General features: G+C 40.8%; 1 protein-coding gene across 1 annotated transcript; it reads right to left on the reverse strand.

Annotated features, from left to right (window-relative positions):
- Positions 1 to 16,968: 16,968 nt before the first annotated feature.
- Positions 16,969 to 17,676, reverse strand: LOC127136893 (uncharacterized). The gene has a single exon (XM_051063404.1). It carries the CDS (start codon positions 17,674 to 17,676, stop codon positions 16,969 to 16,971), a length of 708 nt encoding a protein of 235 aa, XP_050919361.1.
- Positions 17,677 to 19,065: the final 1,389 nt, after the last annotated feature.

Consider the following 19,065-nt stretch of genomic DNA (forward strand, 5'->3'; position numbering starts at 1 on the left):
GCAAACAGATACTCGTTGGAATCGTCTAAGCACGAGGATCTCGAATATCAACTTAATTTCATCTAAAAGTTCCTAAATCTTGCAAATCGATGAAATTAGGGTTTCACATCACATCTTTAAATCCAGATTTCATGAGCTATAGTCATCTATTTCATAAACTAAACACATCACTGAACTCCACATGAGATGAACTTTAAAACGCATATAACCATCAAGCATTTTATGAAATTCGAAATTCACTCACCTGGAAATTGCAGCGCTGGAATTGGATGGATTCGTGTGTTTTGGCTTCAAACAGATGTAGCATAATCCTCAGGAAGGTGAATGATGCGTTCAGATTTGCTCGATTCCACTCCTAATGCTCATAATCACGATTTGCCATTGATGATGAATCCTTGTACAGTCACGATTCCACACTCCTTGCCTTCCAATCTTCACAAACAGTTGGAGATGATGATGAGAGGAGTTCAAATCAAAAAGAAACTCAAAGATTGATCAACAATTGATGGAGTTTGATGAAGTTGAAGGTTTTGTGTTCTTGAGGAAATTGAGAGAATTGGAGAGTTTTCAGATCTGGTTTTGGAAAGTGTGTATTTCTGTTATGATTATTGTATGATTAAGAATATATATGAATGCTTAATCCAAGCTTAAACATGTAATTAGCCAAATTGAACATGTTAGTGAAATGTTAATTTTCAAGTGAGGGCAAAATGGTCACTTCCACATACAAGCCAATGCCAGCTCATGGACAGCTCACACACTCTCTAAATGACATGTGTGAGCTGTTGCAACTTGTTTCACTCCCATTGGATGAATATTTTGGAAATTCCACATGTGATAGCACTTTGTCCAATTTTGCAATTTCATTTTACAAGCCAATTTTCAAATTACAAGTCTTTGGCATGTAATGATGGTTCCAACAAATTTCAAATATCATTTATGAGGTGTTGCAAAAACCCCCACTCAAAAATTCCAATTATTTCACAAGCTGGACAATTTTGCCCTTGGTCCATTTTAACTGTCCAGTTGAAAAGTGACTTTTTGCATTGACCACTTTTGAGAAAATCCAATCATGCACCATGAAAGTACATGTCAAATGGAGTTTGTGCATATAAAGAACTTGCAATTTGGACAAACCATGTGGAAATTATGGCCTCCTGATTATGGGTCATTTTTGAATTTCACTGAGCCACAACTTTCCAACCATACATGGGATTTTCAAGTTCTTGGACTTTTTGGAAAGGTGAGAACAATATCTACAACTTTCATGTTGAGCAAATTTTCATTTGAAGCTTCCTTGGACATCTTATTTTGAGGTCAAAAACTTTCCATTTTTGGAAACTTCAGTTACAGGTCACTTTCTATTTTTGGCAGTTTTTGTCCTGACTTGATTTTCTTCATTCTTAAGCTTTGAGATGTCATATAACACTTGTCCCAACATGAATGGAGTGTATCCAACTCATTTCCACCCCCAAATCCATCAGATCATGTATAGTTGACCACAGTTGACTTTTTCATCTGACAGATGAATTTGACAAGGCATTGATCAATCTGAACTCCAATCTCCAACCGAAATGGCTCAAGAGTGAAACCCTAGCCTCAGTTAGCTCTATATAATCACATAATGAACCCCATAACCATCACAAACCCCATCTCCTGACTATGCCCTGATTGGCCCAATGCAACTGATTAGGGTTGACCAGTGGTCAAAACCCTAATCTCAAGGAATCTGCCTCCATCTCCTGATGAAACCCAACCATAATGATGATGATGTATCATTGCAATCAAGATGAAGACCAATACCCTTTGAGCACCACAAAAAACCCTAATTCACAGTCCAATCCTCAGATGGCCAATGATCAGTCAGTAAACCTTAGGCTTGCACTTTGACTTCCTCATCTCCTGGTCAAGACTTGTGAGGATGACTTGCACAATGTAACCACATGATATGCAATATGCAATGCCTAATGACCTAAAAATGATATGCAATATGATTAGCTAGTCCCAAGAGAGGAGGGCAAATTTTGAGGTGTTACAAACGTGTGCGCAGTTATATGACATCATGAGCTCCAACTTCCAAGAAAATTAATAGTATTCCCTGTCCATTTTTCTCAGGAAAAAACTTCCACGTGGCCCACTATCATAGTAAAGCGTAACCAGTCAGCCTCACAGGTTCAGCATTATAAAAGCACATTTGTCATTTTTCTCTCTCTTTTCACGAAAATCTCCAATTTTTTATGAGTTCATCTTCTTCAACCTTTCTGAAAAATGCTTCTTCTTCCTTAAACCCTAATCCTTCAAAATCTCCAAATTCTACTACAATGTCTTCTGACAAGCAACAAAAACAGTCAAAGAACATCAAAGGTGTTGGATCTTCAAAGAGTTCCATTTCCCAGAACATTCCAACCAGCACAGCCATCACTGTTGGGGACCGAGAATACATTACTGCTCCAAAACTCTTGAAAGAACAGAAAGCAATCTTCGCTTCTCAGGTAATGGTTCCTTCTCTTCTTTCTGGAAATGCTTTAGGGTTTCTAGGCCCACTAGTATCTGACGAACATTTAGAAAAGTGTGCTCAATTTTTTCCTTGTTACCATACTACTAAACCCATAGCCAATAAAACCTTTTCTTCTAAAGACAATGAGGATCTAAACCAGAAAGAAGCTTTTCAACTGGACTTTATCACTGATAGTTTCAGACCTTTTCGGTCTTGTCCAACCCTAGATAAATCCTATCTTGCTTGGTTAACAAAAGTGGAGAAGAAGAAAGCCTCACTTTGGAAAGAATTGGGTATTTTTGACCTAATCCAGATGTCGAAGCTTGGATTTAGCTATTGCCAGCCTTTATTACTCTCCAGCCTATGTTTCTGGGATAGTACCTATAACACCTTTCATCTTCCTTGTGGAATGATGACTCCCACACTTTTCGACGTAGCTACCATTGCTAGACTTCCTCCAACAGGAGAAACCTTCGACCCCTACCAAGACTGTGAAAACTTGATTGATTTCAATGTTAAGAACGCTTCATTCAGTACTTATATTAATCTCTATCATGCTGATGGTGAAGAAGTTTCTGATATAAAACACATAGCATTCTTAGGTCTATGGTTGTACAAATTCTTCTTTTGCTGCAAATCTCTACAAGTTTCTAAGAGATTTCTAACGCTCGCTAACCAATTGCATGTTGGTCGAAGAGTGTGTCTGAGTGAACTCTTGTTGGCTAGTTTGTACGAAAGTCTAGGATCCGCTAGTGCTAAGCTAAAGGAATACGAAGTTGGCACCAATCTATTACTATTTAGGCCTTATTGGCTTCTTCAATTGTGGCTCAATGCCACTTTCGAATCCTTTTTGCCAACACGAGGGAACGTCGAAGAAGATGCCCCAGAGATAATGAATCGAAGTATTGAGGGAACAAGACTCCTTCGACTGACTCCAGCTGATCACGTTGATAATTTACAAACTTCCCTCACCAAGTACACTTTGATGTTCTCGAAACGTCATCATTTCCTTCCTTCGATGGCTCCTTTTGCCAGTCGAACGCATGGTCCTTCATGGTTTACTGCCTCGCTCGAAGATGCTGTGAAAAATGCCAACACAAAGATCGAAGAGATATGGCGTGCCTTTCTCCTTCCAAGGCTACTTGTTTCTAGGATTCTGCCAGTGAAGAGTCACGTGTGTCTGTTGGCTTACCAGCCTAACTTTGTCTCTCGACAATTTGGGTTGTGTCAACTTATCCCTTTCTCTCTATTCAAACGAAAGCGTGAGATCTGCTGCGCAGGAACTGAATGGAGCGCTAGAGACATTGCCGTCAAAAAAGAATTCCACGCCAATTTTGCCGAATTTCAATTAATAGCCTTCCAACCATCGTTCTATTCCACCAATGGTTTCGCCACTTGGTGGACAGATTTCTATTCCAAGAACATGTTTTCGACTGCTGAAATCAAAGAACGTCTAACAAAGGCTTTTTCATCTTTGCAGGAAAATGTCCCCAAGGGTAAGCTTACTCATTCTGCAGAAATCCAAGCATTCCAAAAGTAATTTGAAACTGTCTATGACCCAACGAACATCGTTGGCACTGTTTGTTATGCATCCCCAATTTTAAAAGAAAAATTTGAAAAGCAGATTGCCAAACGAAAATCGCTTAAAACTGTAAAACCTGAATTGAAATATGACTTGGCTTTTGAGTGTGAACCACCCAAATTCCCAAAGTTACCCAGTGCAGATTTTGCTTTGCCATTTTTCCCCCTTACCCTTACTGGTTCACGTGTGGGAACATTTTTAACATACTAAAAAATGACCAACAAAAGCCTGCAAAAAGAGTAGTTGCTATCAAACATACCTTAGACAATTTCAAAGGCTTCCTTCACTTCGATTTATCTGCAGTGAGAATTACTTCTCCGACATGTGAAGGTGTGGAATGTTTGGATTTCTTGGTTTTACAACTTCTTTTCGTTTCTTACCAATCTTTTAACCATTTGCATGTTTCGACTAACTCACATCCTTCTTTAGCTGTCGAAAGGAAGGTGGTGAAGAAAGAAAAACCTATGGCGAAGGCTAGTTCGACTACTGCTTCCAAGCCAACTACTTCTTCGAGCCAGGGAGTGCCTTCTGGTGCCGCTCCAGAAAAAACGAAAAAGGGTTCAAAGGTATTACATCAAATAACTTCTCTATCTCTTTCGAATTTCTTGCTAATTATTTATGATTTTCTTTCTTCAGGGTAGTGGCAAGCCTCCCTTGACACCCAAGAAAAGAAAAACTCCTCCTGTTACTATCATTCTTGTCGAAGATGATGAAGAGGATACTCCTCCTACTCCACTCAAGAAGAAACAGAAGAAGAATAAGGCCACAGTTTCCCCTTTCCAACCAAATCAACAACAGGGTGTCGAAACCAACACTCTCCCTCCTCTTCCAAAGAAAAACAAAACTGGAACGTATTGGGAGCAATGCCTCCGATCCAGAGGTTCAACACGTATACTTCGACCTTGAGTATTCTATCGCTCGACAAATTTCACACTTCTAATCTGACATTTCAGTTTCAGGACAAAACCACCACTCCTCTCATTTCTACTGCCAATCAAAGCGATCCTTCGAGCGGCATGAATCCATCTCCTCCTCCAACAGTCAGCGGTGCTATCCAAAACAAAGGTTCCTCGACTGGAGCTCACAATCTTGGAGAAGATAATGCTCAGAACGAAGAAGAAACCTCTTCCCCTGGTAAGTATGGTAAAAGGGGTTCGAAGCACGTTGACGAGAAGGACTCAGCAGGGAAAGAAAACTCTGAGAGTACTCCTAGTGATTCTCCCACCAGGGTTGCGTTCCCTTCAAATGATGCTGATGAGGATGATCAGGATTTAGACGAACTTGAGGGATATTTTCGAGAAGATGAAGACACACATATGGGAGAAGCTGATGCTGAGGGGAGTCAGACTGGGACTAGCAATACCAGTGTCGATACGGCCTTAAATCCTACTAAAGTTCGACCATCCATCACCCCAACTTCAACCACACCACTTACTGAGGAAGAGAAAATATCTTTAAAACAAAATGATCCCCTCAAGTATGTGAGGTTAATGATGGCTCAAAGAGAGTCTTCTTCAGAGCAAAGTCTTTCTGGAGCTTTGACCCAATCTGGTGCTAGTGCAAACGAAGCATCACATGACGAACTCCTTCAGCAGGTGAAGAAGGCAGTTTTTGACGTAAATCTCTTTGATGAGTTAAAGAATAATGTGGGGGCGAGCTTTAGCATAAAGAAGCTGATAAGCAAAATTAACGTCACTGCTTGCCCCACTAATGTAGGTGAAGCCCTTATTGATATTCAAAACCTCATTGATCAGGTGTGTGCTGAATATCATAGGGAGGTGGATGCCAAAGCTAAGCTTCTATCGACTGAAAAAGCTCAAGCCATTGAATTTGATCATGCCCTTCGAACTTCACAAGCTTCTGAGGAGTTAACCGCTTCCAGAAAATCAGCCCAAGCAGAGTTCGACACTTACACTGCTTCGATACGCCTCTGGGAATCTCATATTGCAGAATTGCAGCAAAAGATTTCTGATGCTAAGGCAAAGCAGGCTGCTATCCGGGGCTTGGATAGTACTGAAGCTGATGATCTGGCAAAGCAAAGTGTGGCCCACGTCGAAAAAGCTACGGCTATGAACGAAGATATTGCACGCCTCAGAGGAGTTCAAGCGGATGTTCAGTATAAGATTGGCTTGGCGAAGAAGAAATATGATCGAATGAGGGCCACTATTCCTTTTTGATTTCCTCCTGTATTTGCTTTGTTCGATTCTCGTTTACTTGTAACTTGATTCAGACGAAAACCAATTTGGCACATATTTTGAATTTAAATATTTTCTCCATTTTGGTCATGATAGTTCTTGACTTACTATGCTGTTATGATTCTAACTTCGTGCATAAATGGTTTATACTTCTTTAAGTATTTTCCATTTACTTTTAGGATCCTACGATCCTCTGCTAGTTCTTCTATTTCGTATGCATTGTTTGAAAAATCTTTTAGAATTCGAAAAGGTCCTTCCCAATGTGGAGACCATTTTCCTAATGCCTTATTCTTTCGATCCATAGGCAATATGACTTTCCATACTAAATCATTTGTAGTAAAAGTTTTGCTTTTGACCCTCTTATTGTATGCCCTTGCTACCCTCTCCTTCTGTCTTCTTAACACTTCTAACGCATGTAACCTTTCTTCATCCAACTCCACTAACTCATTTATCATCATTTCCCAGTATAAATCAGATGGGATTTCTCCTTGTCTTTGGATTCTCACTGATTGTAAGTAGACTTCGACAGGTAGTACTGCATCATGTCCAAATGTAAGCTGAAAAGGTGTAGTGTTAGTGGCTTCTTTAGGGGAGGTTCGACAAGCCCAGAGTGCTTAGTCTAAAGTCTTGTGCCAATTTTTTTGGATTTTTCCCTACATGCTTTTTTATTAGCCCAATTATCACTTTGTTGGCTGCTCCAACTTGCCCATTGGCTTGAGCATAATAGGGTGTGGATGTTAATAATTTGAACCCCATTTCCTTCGCAAATTCTTGCATCTTTCGATCAGTAAAGACTGATCCTTGATCTATTGTTATACTTTCTAGGATTCCAAACCTGTATAAAATTTACCTTTGAATGAATTCGATAACAGTCTCTTGGTCCACATTTACTAAAGGTACTGCTTCGACCCATTTAGTGAAATAGTCAATTCCTACAAGTATGTATCTTTGACCTTTGGATGAATGGAGTATAATCTCACCAATTAGATCTAATGCCCAACCTCTGAAGGGCCAAGGCTTAATAATCGTATGAAGTTCGCTTGCAGGAGCATGTTGAATTCCTGCGTGTATTTGACATTCCTGGCAACCCTTAGCAAACTCTATACAATCTTTTAACATAGTGGGCCAATACATTCCATATCTGAAAAGCAACCACTTCATCTTATGACCTGCCTGTACGCTCCACAAGCTCCACTATGTATACTGGATAATGCCAAGTAGGCTTCGCTTTCTCCTAAGCATTTCAACAGGATCCCTTTAGGGGTTTTCTCGAATAACTCATTCCCTATCAATATATAAGATAGAGCCCTGTATTTGGTTTTCCTTTCCGTGTCTGTCGAAGGGTCCTTGAGATAATTAATAATTGGATTCCTCCAGTCTGTATCTACCAAGGTATCAATGGCCAATACTTCAAACTCCTCTTTGTTAGCATATCCTAATTGGGTGCTTTCCAAATCCGTCGGAGATAATCTGGCAGTCATTGCCTTTCCTCTCACTTCGACAAGCTCTTCTAGCTTTTCTTTTGAAATTCTATACCCTGAGGCTATTTGTGCTAAGTCATTAGCCTCTTGGTTTTTTATTCTAGGAACATGTTTTATGTCGACGTATTCGAATTTTTTGAGTAACCTATTTGCAATTACGAAGTACATAATCAAATTTTATTTTATACATTTATACTCCTTCGTCAGTTGCTTGATTACTAATTCTGAATCTCCTTTGTTTTCGAACCTAGTTGCCCCCAATTCCAACAAAGCCTCAAGTCCTGCAATAAGAGCTTCATATTCTGCTTCGTTATTGGAACAAAGGGGACCTTCAATTCTATATTTGAGTTTTGTTGGAATTTTGTCAGGAGAAATTAACATTATCCCAACCCCACTTCCATTCTTATGAGTGGAACCGTCGAAGAATAATTTCCAAGGTTTCAACTCAACTTGAAATTGAGGATTTTCGACCAGTGCATGGTCTACAATAAAATCTGATACTATTTGTCCTTTCATTGCCTTTAAAGGCATAAAGGTTAAAGAGTATTCAGTTAGCGCTAAAGCCCATTTGCCAATTCGACTGTGCATTATTGGCTTGGATAACATATACTTGATGACATCAAAATGCAAAGAGACGTATACATCAATAGGTTTTATATAATATTTAAGTTTAGTACAAGAAAAATGCAAACAAAGACACAACTTTTCTATTGAAGTGTATCTAGTTTCTACATCATTTAAAACTCTACTAAGGTAGTAAATGGCTCTTTCGACGCCATCTTCATTCTCTTGCGCCAACATGCTAGCTATGGTAGTGTCGGAAGCTGATATATACAGTCTCATAGGCTTCGTCCCACACGGCGGTGCCAAGATGGGAGGATTTGTTAGATAACGTTTGATCTTATCGAATGCCTCTTGGTGTTCATCGTTCCACTCGAACTTGTCTTGTTTCAGGCGCAGAAGGGGGGAGAAGGCTTGAGTTCGACCACTTAAATTCGAGATGAATCTTCTTAGGAAGTTTATCTTTCCTAATAATGGTTGCAGTTCCTTTTTGGTTGATGGTGCTTTGGTCTCCATAATGGCCTTCGTCTTGTTATGATTGATTTCTATCCCCTTTTTGTGGACCACAAAGCCCAGGAAATCTCCAGCCTGCACAAAGAATGCACACTTAAGAGGATTCATTTTTAAGCCATGTTTTCTCATTCTTTCGAATGACTGGCTAAGATGGGATAGATGGTCTTCATTTGACGTAGATGTTATCACAATGTCATCTATGTATACTTGCATGAATGTCTCTATATAATCATGAAATATAGAGTTCATTGCTCGCTGGTATGTTGCCCCAGCGTTTTTTAGGCCAAAAGGCATGACTATTCATTCGTAAGTGCCTATTGCCCCTGGACATCAAAAAGTTGTTTTAGAAACATCTTCTTCTGCGATGAAAATCTGGTTGTAGCCAGAATATCCATCAAGCATGCTGAGATACTCATAGCCTGTGGCTGAGTCAACCAACATCTCTACCACAGGCATTGGATACTCATCCTTAGGGGTTGCTGCATTTAGACCACGAAAATCTATACATACTCACAAAGAGCCATTTTTCTTGATAACGGGGACAATATTAGCAATCCAATCGACATACCTTGTGGTCCTGATGAAGTTGCAACGAAGAAGTCTTTCGACCTCTCTTTTGATCTTTGTGAGGATTTTTGGTGCGAATCTTCTTGGAGTCTGCTTGATGGGCTTCTTGCCATCCTTTATAGGCAGCTTTAATTCGACCAGGTCCCTCTTCAAACCAGGCATCTCGTTGTAGTCCCAAGCGAAGAAATCTTTGTTCTTCCTTAGTAATTTAACCACTCTCACTTTCAACTTGGGGTCCAGTTTAACGCTGATGTAGGTAATTCTTTTTGCACTTCCATCTCCGAGATCAATCTCTTCGAGAGGATCTTGTGCTGACATCTTTGCACTTGACGTCACTGGATCTTTCTTAAATCCCAGAGGCTCTTCGTTGTAGATGGCGTCCAACCTCTGTTCCGCTGGTTCCATAGGTACTTGTTTGTCAGGGGGTTTTGGTTCAAAGAATTCCCCTGGTCCTGTATCACAGATTTCACTATATGTGGCTTTGTTAGCCATGTTTGTTATCTCGGCTTCGAGAGCCGCTTGTCTTTTGTTCTCAACCATGTAGGCCGAAATCTTTTCGAAGAAAGAAGACTCAGTCATAGTACAAGTCTTCATCCCAGCCTGTTGGTCGTATCTCAGATGAGTCTCCTATTTTTGGATCTCCCATAATCTCTCTATCCCACTGGAAGCCATTTGGGTGGAGAGTCAAAAAGTACAAGGCATGTTTATTTGGGATGTAGCCTTCTTCTGCTTGATAACACGGTCCTATGTGTGCCAAATTTCTGTCGAAGTTTCTCTTGTCCACATTGTTTACTTCTGCCCTGAAGTAACTTTGGTCGGCTTCGACATTCTCTACCACGCCATCTTCTCTCCAGATAGATATTCGTTGATGCATAGTCAAAAGGACCGCTCCTACTCCATGTATCCACTCTCTCCCCAGTAGTAAGTTGTAATTTGCTTTTGCAGGTATTACCATAAACATCGTTGGTCTTGTGACTGACCCAACAGTTAAGTCCACCTGTATGACGCCCAACGTATGTCTTATCTTTCCTTCATAATTTGACAGCACCATGTTGTGAGGTTTGATGTCCATGTCGAACATCCCTATCTTCTTCAACATGAATTGGGGCATCAAATTAACGGCTGCTCCCCCGTCCACCAAGACTTTATTCACTCCCACCTGTCCAACTTTGGCCCTTATGTATAGGGGTTTGAGGTGACTCTGCATCCCCTGGTGTGGCCTTTCGAACATAGCATTTTGTTCTTCGACAACACCACTATTCAGAATATAATAGCACACTGGTTGATGCTTCGCCATCTCTGCAGCGTCTGCTTCTTCATTATCTTCGACCTCTGTTTCCTGGTTATACTCGTGCGGCAAAACTGAGACCATGTTACAATTCATATTCACGGAAGACACTCCGTCGGACTCGAAATCGTCTGTGAGCATTTCTTCTTCTTTCGCTTGCTCCTTCTGAACCTTCTGAGTTACGTTTTCATCTGGAAATAACTTTCTCCCTACGGGTGGTTTGGTCGAATCCATGATATTTGGGGGATTCTTGACGCTGCTGGATTCTCCAGTTTCTTTTTGATTCATTTCTCTTTCTGCTTTCCTCATCCTTTGATGCCTTCTCCATTGGGATCTCGACATGGGGTTCTTCCCTTTGTAATTTTCCAACCTGATAGCCTCTCTTTTGGACGTTTGGAATTGTCTTCTGTACGCCCACGAGGTCCTTCCTCCATCTTCGAAACTCCTCCATTTTCCTTTCTTTGGTCCCGCCTGAGTCCACTTGTCCTCAGGGACTTCTGTTGGCAATTTAAACTTGACTCTCTTCGCCCTTGGATGAGGGCTATCTGGTCTCCTGGGTGCTCCCCTCTTGTCGAAGTTATACATGTTTGGATTTCCTCCATGTCCGTCGCAACCTTGGTCATATGGGATTCTTTCGAATGCTTCGACTAATTCTCTGTTATACACTGCCCCACACCTGGGACACATTAAACATTCTGTTTCATATTTGTAGCAGCGCACAATGAAACCCAGAAGGCTTTCTCCTGGTGTGGGATACACCTTCTGCAACTGGCTTTCTTTCCTCTAGTTTCTCTCGGTCTTTGTCCGTTGCCACCTCTCGTAATCTTCAGCCACCCTTCGAGAAATCCTGATGCTGCATCTTGGGCATAGCAACATATCAGCATTCTTTTTATGACATCTCCAAAGATATTCGCGTAGGCTTTCGTTGGCTTTGGGATAGCCAAACTTCATCTCTTCCTGCTCCATCTTCAAACATTCTTCCACTTCCTTCATTTCTAGGGGAATTTGCTTCAGGTCTACCATGTTGACGCCCAGACTAGCATCATCAGTGATTGAAATTGCTTCGAACTTCTTTCTTAGGCCTTCAGTAGCCTCAGTTGTTTTCCCTTTAAGACCCTCAGTGGTCTTTGGTTCGACGTTAGCAGCCTGTTTGCCTTTGATAGAAGTTTCAAAGGAAACGTCGTCACTTAGGCCATCGGTAGCCTGCTTTCCGTCCAATGTGTAGCCTCTAGTTCCTGCTGCTTTTGCAACCTCCACTTCCCTTACGTCGACCATGTTGATTTCGACGGGCTCAGCATAGTTGGTCTCAGCAACATTAAGGGGATTAGTATCAACTTTCATCTGGTTTTTTCCTTTGTCGGCGAACTTGAGGCGGCCATCTCTGATTACGTTCTGAATAAGATCCCTGAAAAGAAAGCATTATGAAGTTTTATGGCCCAAAAACTATGATATTTATAGAAACCTCGTTTCTTTCGTTGTTCTAATGGAGGAATCTTGGTATTAGGAGGCACTATCATTTGGCCATCTTTTACTAGTAGGTCAAAAATCTCGTCACGTTTGGAGACATCAAATGTGTAAGTATTTTTGGGAAACCTATCGTTCTTTTCAGTTTCAACAGGATCTCTGCCATTCGAAGGTGTAAGTAATTTGCAGGCATAGGGTGGTGCTTCCTTTAATTCTGCCAAATCTACTTCGAATTCCTCAAGACCATAGGGGTCTTCAGCAATTTCAGACTCTTCATCTTCGAACTCGACATAAGCAGCCCTCTCTTTCTTATAATTCTTATTTGCTCTGGCCTTTTCAGAATTTAAGCGTTCGACCTGTCGAACCCTATCTGCTAATTGGGCCATGTCTTTTAGATGTTGGGTGTCTAACTTTTTCCTGATGGAATAGTCCAGACCTCCAGCGGCCATTTCGACCAACTCGTGTCCAGGTACTATTGTAAAGCATCTAGATTTTAACAAGCGGAACCTAATTTGTGAATGACACAAAGTGTTTAGACAACAATTCTAAGTGAAACTTATGACTTTATGAACAAAGTAAATAATGATAACTTGGTATTAAAAGGTTTTAAAGATAGTGAAAAGGCTTAGGAAAGGTGAAGATAAATGACTCAGAGTAAATACTCTATGTTTTAAGAAAGTACTGGAAATGAAGATTCAGGCGAAATGTAAATGCAGAAATGAAAAGTAATGATAAAATACTGACAAGTAAGGGCAACTTGACAGATAAAGGCAGTAAAAATACTTTTTGATTTAAACAATTGGTATAAAAAATATAACATGAACGAAATTTATGGTGTTCTTCATACATACATTTTCAGCCTAAAACTCTTTTCTCTCGCTCCGGTACTTCGAGTGTATTTTGTGAATTTCTGTATATTTGTTTGAACACCCCTGAATCTAAAACTAAGATTCCTATTTATAGTAATTCGACCCTAACGGCCTTTACATGTATGACTGCCACGTTCGCCGTTCCCAAGCGTTGCATATCTTAGATGTTTCCACGTGTTGACCTGACGAAATGGCTCTGTTTTAAATTTCAAATACTTTCGTTTGAAGTCTCGACTCTGCAAACACCCATGTCGAAGCAAACTTTATGATAACCCAAAAATCTTCTAAGTTCCAGGCTTCGACAGCAAATAATTGCTTACCCACAAAGAGAGTTAAAACAGCTTAACTACAGTCATTTCTTGCTTATTCTCAAAACTTAATATTTCCAAAGACCTTTAAACTGTATGTCGAAATCCCCAGCTAACAGGACGGGGATCTGGACAATAACTTCCTTCCCTTTAGCCCTTGCAGAAGTATCAGCAGTTCTTGGCGTGAACACTCGGTCACTACGTGTCACTCCTGCCAGCCCCATAATCGAGGTGACGTCTAGTTCGTTGATCATCAAAGGTTGGTCTTCCTGCCCCTACTTAAAATCTCTAGGCTGATATATCCACGGGACCGCCTTCTCATCTTCATATGTGAACGGTGCTGGAAACTCTATCACCAATGGGCTTATGGGTATTTCTACATTGACCTCATCATAAGGGATGTCCACCACAGCCATCTCTTCCTGGTGCTTGCTTTTGACACTGAAATTTATCTGTAACTCACCTCGATCTAACATTTGTTGTATAAAATTCCTCAACTCTTTATTATTCTCTTCAGCAACTAGCTCCTCCGCGATTAGACCACTCTTCCGCAATTGTGCTCCTATCCTAGCGATAAGGGTTTGAATCTCTTCAACCTTACAGATCAATTTTCCTTGATCACTCTCCTCAACGGCATTGACGGAAGCATCCTTATGTGTTGGCATAGGATTGATGTTCACGTTCGGGCGTCTCGGAGTGAATGAGACGACCTTCGCTTCGATCAAGTCCTGTACCCCATTTTGAAATGCGAAACAATTCTCCAAGGTATGAACAGGTGCTCCCATGTGAAACTCATAATGGGCGTTAGCATCGTATCCAGGTGGATATGGAAAAACAACCGGTTTTAACTCCCTCAGTGTCAGAAGACCCTCCTTTTGCAGATATGGGAATATCTGGCTATAAGGTACTGGTAGGGGATCAAGTTGCCTTCTGGGAGGTCTTGGCTTGAATTGTCTTGGTGGCGTGGTGTTTTGCTGATGTTGTGGTTGATACACTTGTTGTTGCTGCATTGGCTGTTGATATGGTATGGTACCACATCAGCGACTTGGCCATATGAAGCTTGTTGCTTCCCCTTATAGCTTCTGGATATAGCGTTCGTTTCTCCTTCTCTTTTCTTCGGGAAGCCTCCAGAATACTTTTTCGGTGCGCTAGGGGCTGCCATAGCGCCTGGAATCTTTCCATCCCTCAACCCTTTTTCTATGCGATCTCCGATTGTGACTAGATGTGTAAAGTCAGATGTTGCACTGCTCACCAATCTATCAAAGAATGGTTCCTTCAACGTGTCTACAAATATTCCGGTCATTTCTTTTTCAGACAATGGTGGTTCTACCTGAGCAGCCAACTCTCTCCACCGCTGGGCGTATTCTTTAAATGACTCAATTTTCTTTCATGGCCATTCCTTGTAACTGCATTCGGTCGGGTGCCATATCTAAGTTATATTTGTATTGACGGAGAAATGCGTCAGCCAAATCCTCCCAGCTTTGAATCCGCCCCTGCTCTAGACTCATGTACCATCTCAGAGATGCTTCACTTAGACTATCTTGGAAACAGTGTACAAGTAGTTTGTCGTTTTCGGTATGAGCAACCATTTTCCTGAAGTACATTACCAGGTGACTTCTTGGACAAGTCTGTCCTTTGTATTTCTCGAAATCAAGAGTTTTAAATTTAGTCGGGATGACAAAATTTGATACCAAACGCATGTTCATGGCAGAAGTGCTGAAGATATTATTCCCCTCTATAGCTTTGATCTTCTTTTCTAGGGTACGGAGCCTATCTGTAGCATGAACTGGAAGTATCTTAGTCCTCGGTTGATCAGGCACATAAAAAGCATTGTACTGGTCATCTCCCATTTCGGATCCATGATGAGTAGACATATCAAAAGGCTATGTACGATCCACATCTCCTTTTCCTCCTACCGGTATCTGAACCAATCTCTTCTTGGTGGGGACGTAACTCTCGTCTTGGGGGTTCAAACTTGGTGTGCCATCATTCCTCTTTGCCCTTGCTTCTTCCTCCTCAATCCTCTCTCTTTGAGCAATTGCGAGCATTGTCTCCAATAGTTGATCCATTTTCTCTTGGATCATATTGATGTCTGCCCTCATGGTAATTTGGTTAGCCTTAACTTGCTCTAACGTCATCTTGTTGTTGCTTCGCGTGATGCATAATGAAGATGCGAATGCCATGTGTATTTTATTTTTAGGGAATCGTTCAAGTTTCATTAGTTGTTAGTAATTCAAAGAAACAAAAAACACTTAGAATAGCAATAATGGAGTAATTTTAAACGTCATTCATTCAAGTACATAACATAGGGGTCCAAAAAGGCCATAGGTCAAAATATATTTGTTAAAGGAACAAGATATAAGACATAAGAAAATTAAACTGCAGGCTTTCTGGCTTGAAGCTCTTCTAGTTCCTCCTTGAATCTCTTCAGCAACCCTCTACAGAGCATAATGAAACTGATTATGGTTGGAGGAGTGCTATCTTCCTTCAATTCTTCGATTGCGTCTCTTAACTTCCATGGTAATTTTTTAGCCGCCCAATTACAGAACCCCACTAGCCCATCGAGATTTGCATGAAACTTATCCTTATCTCCTTGCAAGAAGTCTATGGTCTTCTTAAAGGATTCATAATCTTTAATCACATAGTCTCGCTCCTTCAACCATATGGAGTTGTCTTGGTGTAATGACTCTAGCTGATTCTTCCAATAGCCGGCAGACTCTTTTACATCTCTTACTTCTCGACACTTCTCCTCCCACATCATGGGTGAAACCCTAGAAGCTTCGATGGCTATGTTCTTGAGTCGGTGCTACTGATCTACTTCAGCCTTTGCATGACGAACAAAATTGGTGAGTTCTTTTATCTGAGCCCCAAGTGTATCTCTTATCGTCTTGTTTTCCTTCGTGGCTAGGTGCCACCAACGCTCATTATCTTGACATTCTTTCTGAGCTCGTCGTAGTTGACCTTTAAGAGTATCTAGACAATGGTCAGCTTGTTCTAATCCCACTTTGATCTTTTTCCTCTTATGCTCTTCTTTGTTGAATTTCTCCACATGTGCCTGAAGTTGTGCATCCTTTCTCTCAAGCTCCCACTTCATGGTGTTTTTCTCATTGATGATTTGTTGGAGTTTTATCTGCAACTCTTCATTCTCTTTTTCTAGCTTTGCCATGGTGATCTTGAGTTCCTCCACTTCTTCAATAGGGACATGGGTGAGCTTAGGTTCAGGAAGAGGTATAGGTGCCTGAATGACAAATGGCATTTTGATCATCTCCACCCTTTTCTTTACCCAATGAAAATATGGTTCTTTTATAATCCCATTTGCTTTCCCCAAATCAGCTTTCCCTTTTCGATTGACATTCTTCCAAGCCTCCTTGATTCGTTGGAACAAGCTAGGATTCTCAACCCCAAAGTCAAGTAACAAGAAAGCTTCTAAAGACCTCGCCTCTGGAGAGCCTTCCATTGGGTAGCCAAGTTGTCTTAGTGATAGAATCGGGTTAGAATTTACGCATCCTTGAGTTCCAATAAGTGGTAGATTAGGGAAATCTCCGCAACTGAATATGATGTCCATGTTGATGTATTCTTTGGAATACCAAGAAAGATCTTCGGATCGGAGCGATCCCAATCTCTGAGGCCAACTAACACCTGTCTATTCAACCCAAGCACCTATCTTTGGAAGATGTTCTAGGAACCACTGATATAATAAAGGAGCACAACAAGCAATCATTCCTTTCTTCTTAGTGTACCTATGGCTCATGTAATAGTAAACACCAGCTAACAAAGTGGGTACTGGGTTTCCAGTAAGGAAAACACAAATAGCCGTCGTGTCTATAAAACCATCCATATTTGGGAATAGGACGATGCCATAGATGGCCAACGCAATAGCAGAGTAACAAGCATCCCAGCTTTCTACTCTTAGTAGGGTATGAGCTCTTTCTAAGAGAAAACTTAGCGAAAATCCTTTGGTATTCCCTTTGGTCTCTAGGTTAGCCTCTACTTCCTTTTCATCCATGTGAAGCGTGCTAGCAATGATCTCAAGGGACAAAGATTCATCTATCCCTTCAAATAGTGGCTTGTTCTTCATAGGAATCCTAACAAGACGCTCGAATTCTTCCAACGTTGGTGCTAGCTGGAAGTCTTGGAATGTGAAGCGTCTTAAAGGTGGGTTATAGAATTGGGCCAAAGTGATTAAAGCTATATAGTCTACTCGTTGGTTGAGGATGCTGAGCAGATTACCATAATTCTTCCCAAAGTTGATTCTATATACCGGTTGTATCTGAGAGACCAAGTCACGTAAGCTCCTTAGATCGGGATCTTTGAACTTGAAAGAGTAAACATTTCTTTTGCTTGATTCCATGTTTCTTGAATTCCTGCAACTCATGATACTCAGATTCCTTGGAAATAAAATAATATGAATGTTATGTTATGAATGATGTTATGCGTGCCACATGTAGGTCAATATACAGGTTATGAGAGCGGGTATCCTTGGTTACTAAACAAAACCCTTTTGGGTGGATTCTAAAGTTAAGAGGTTCCCAAAGTCATCAATCACTATTTAGGAAGGTTATTATCATGACGAAAATTCATCTGCCAATAACATCCCCAAACAGAGTCTCGTTTGGGTGAGGCCTTCGTATGGTCCCAAAGAGGAAAACTCCTAGTGGGTCCATACTACACAACTCTCGAGTCCAAGGTTCTAATAAGGTTCTCAGAGTCATAAATCGAGGTTGGGAATACCACTGTAGGGTAGTAATACGCCCAAGGGGTCTCATCTGATTGGGGCTTTCGTATTAACCCAATAAGTCTGGGACTTTTCAGGTAAGTACTACATAACCACCAGATATAATGGGTTAAAAGGTCCCTAGAGTCATTGATCCAACTTGAGAGTACTATCGTCGTGATGAAAACTCGTCGGGCAATAATATCTCAAGAGAATCTCCTCTATGCGGGGTCTTCGTATCTTCCCAACAAGGAAGACTCCTTGTGGATGCCCACTACACAACCACCAACTTAATCTTATGATTTTTCTAAGACTCGGGTGGAGAGCCTATCTCACCAAGTATCACCAACCAGAGAACCCCAATAATACATAGCCAATAAAAACACCAACAGATAATAATTATGACAGCAAAATAATAAAAGAATAAATAACAAACAAGTAAACAAAAATTAATACACAATACATCAACTAAACTAAATTAGGCTTCGCTCTCTTTTGCTTGGAGCTAATCCCCAGCAGAGTCGCCATCTGTCGCATCTCGAAAAATACGATTCCTCGCGATGGTCGCGGAAAAATTTATGTTCGTGCAGAGTCGCCATCGAACTTTATTCATCCCAATGAAGGAATAGGAAAATATCGATAAAACCTTTAGGAAATAGAATGATGGTCATCGCGACCATATTCGGGTTCGGGAGTGGATTATGCAAGAGGAAGGTATTAGCACCCCTTGCGTCCGTTGTACTCCTCGGGAACCTTTTAGTTCTAATTTGTGTTTCGAATGTTAATTTATGTTTGTTTGTTATCTTTTGGTTATAAAATTATTAAAAATAGAAATGGATGAGAACCTTAGAGAGGGAAAGGGGAGGTTTTTAATTAGTGTGCTCGCGAAGATACAATAATCTCTTGCCTACGTATCCTTGTGGTATCATAAGGAAATCAGAGCATTCGTAGTTCAGGGAACTACGGTTGGTTGGTGTTTTTTAATGAACAACTATTTAGATCATATCTTAAAGGCTAAACGTTGGC

This window comes from Lathyrus oleraceus, chromosome 4 (genome assembly GCF_024323335.1).
Source record: "Lathyrus oleraceus cultivar Zhongwan6 chromosome 4, CAAS_Psat_ZW6_1.0, whole genome shotgun sequence".
Classification (NCBI taxonomy): Eukaryota; Viridiplantae; Streptophyta; class Magnoliopsida; order Fabales; family Fabaceae; genus Lathyrus; species Lathyrus oleraceus.

Excerpts from the sequence above, each read along its gene's own strand:
- LOC127136893 (XM_051063404.1), bottom strand. The coding sequence starts at position 17,676 with ATGGAATCAAGCAAAAGAAATGTTTACTCTTTCAAGTTCAAAGATCCC.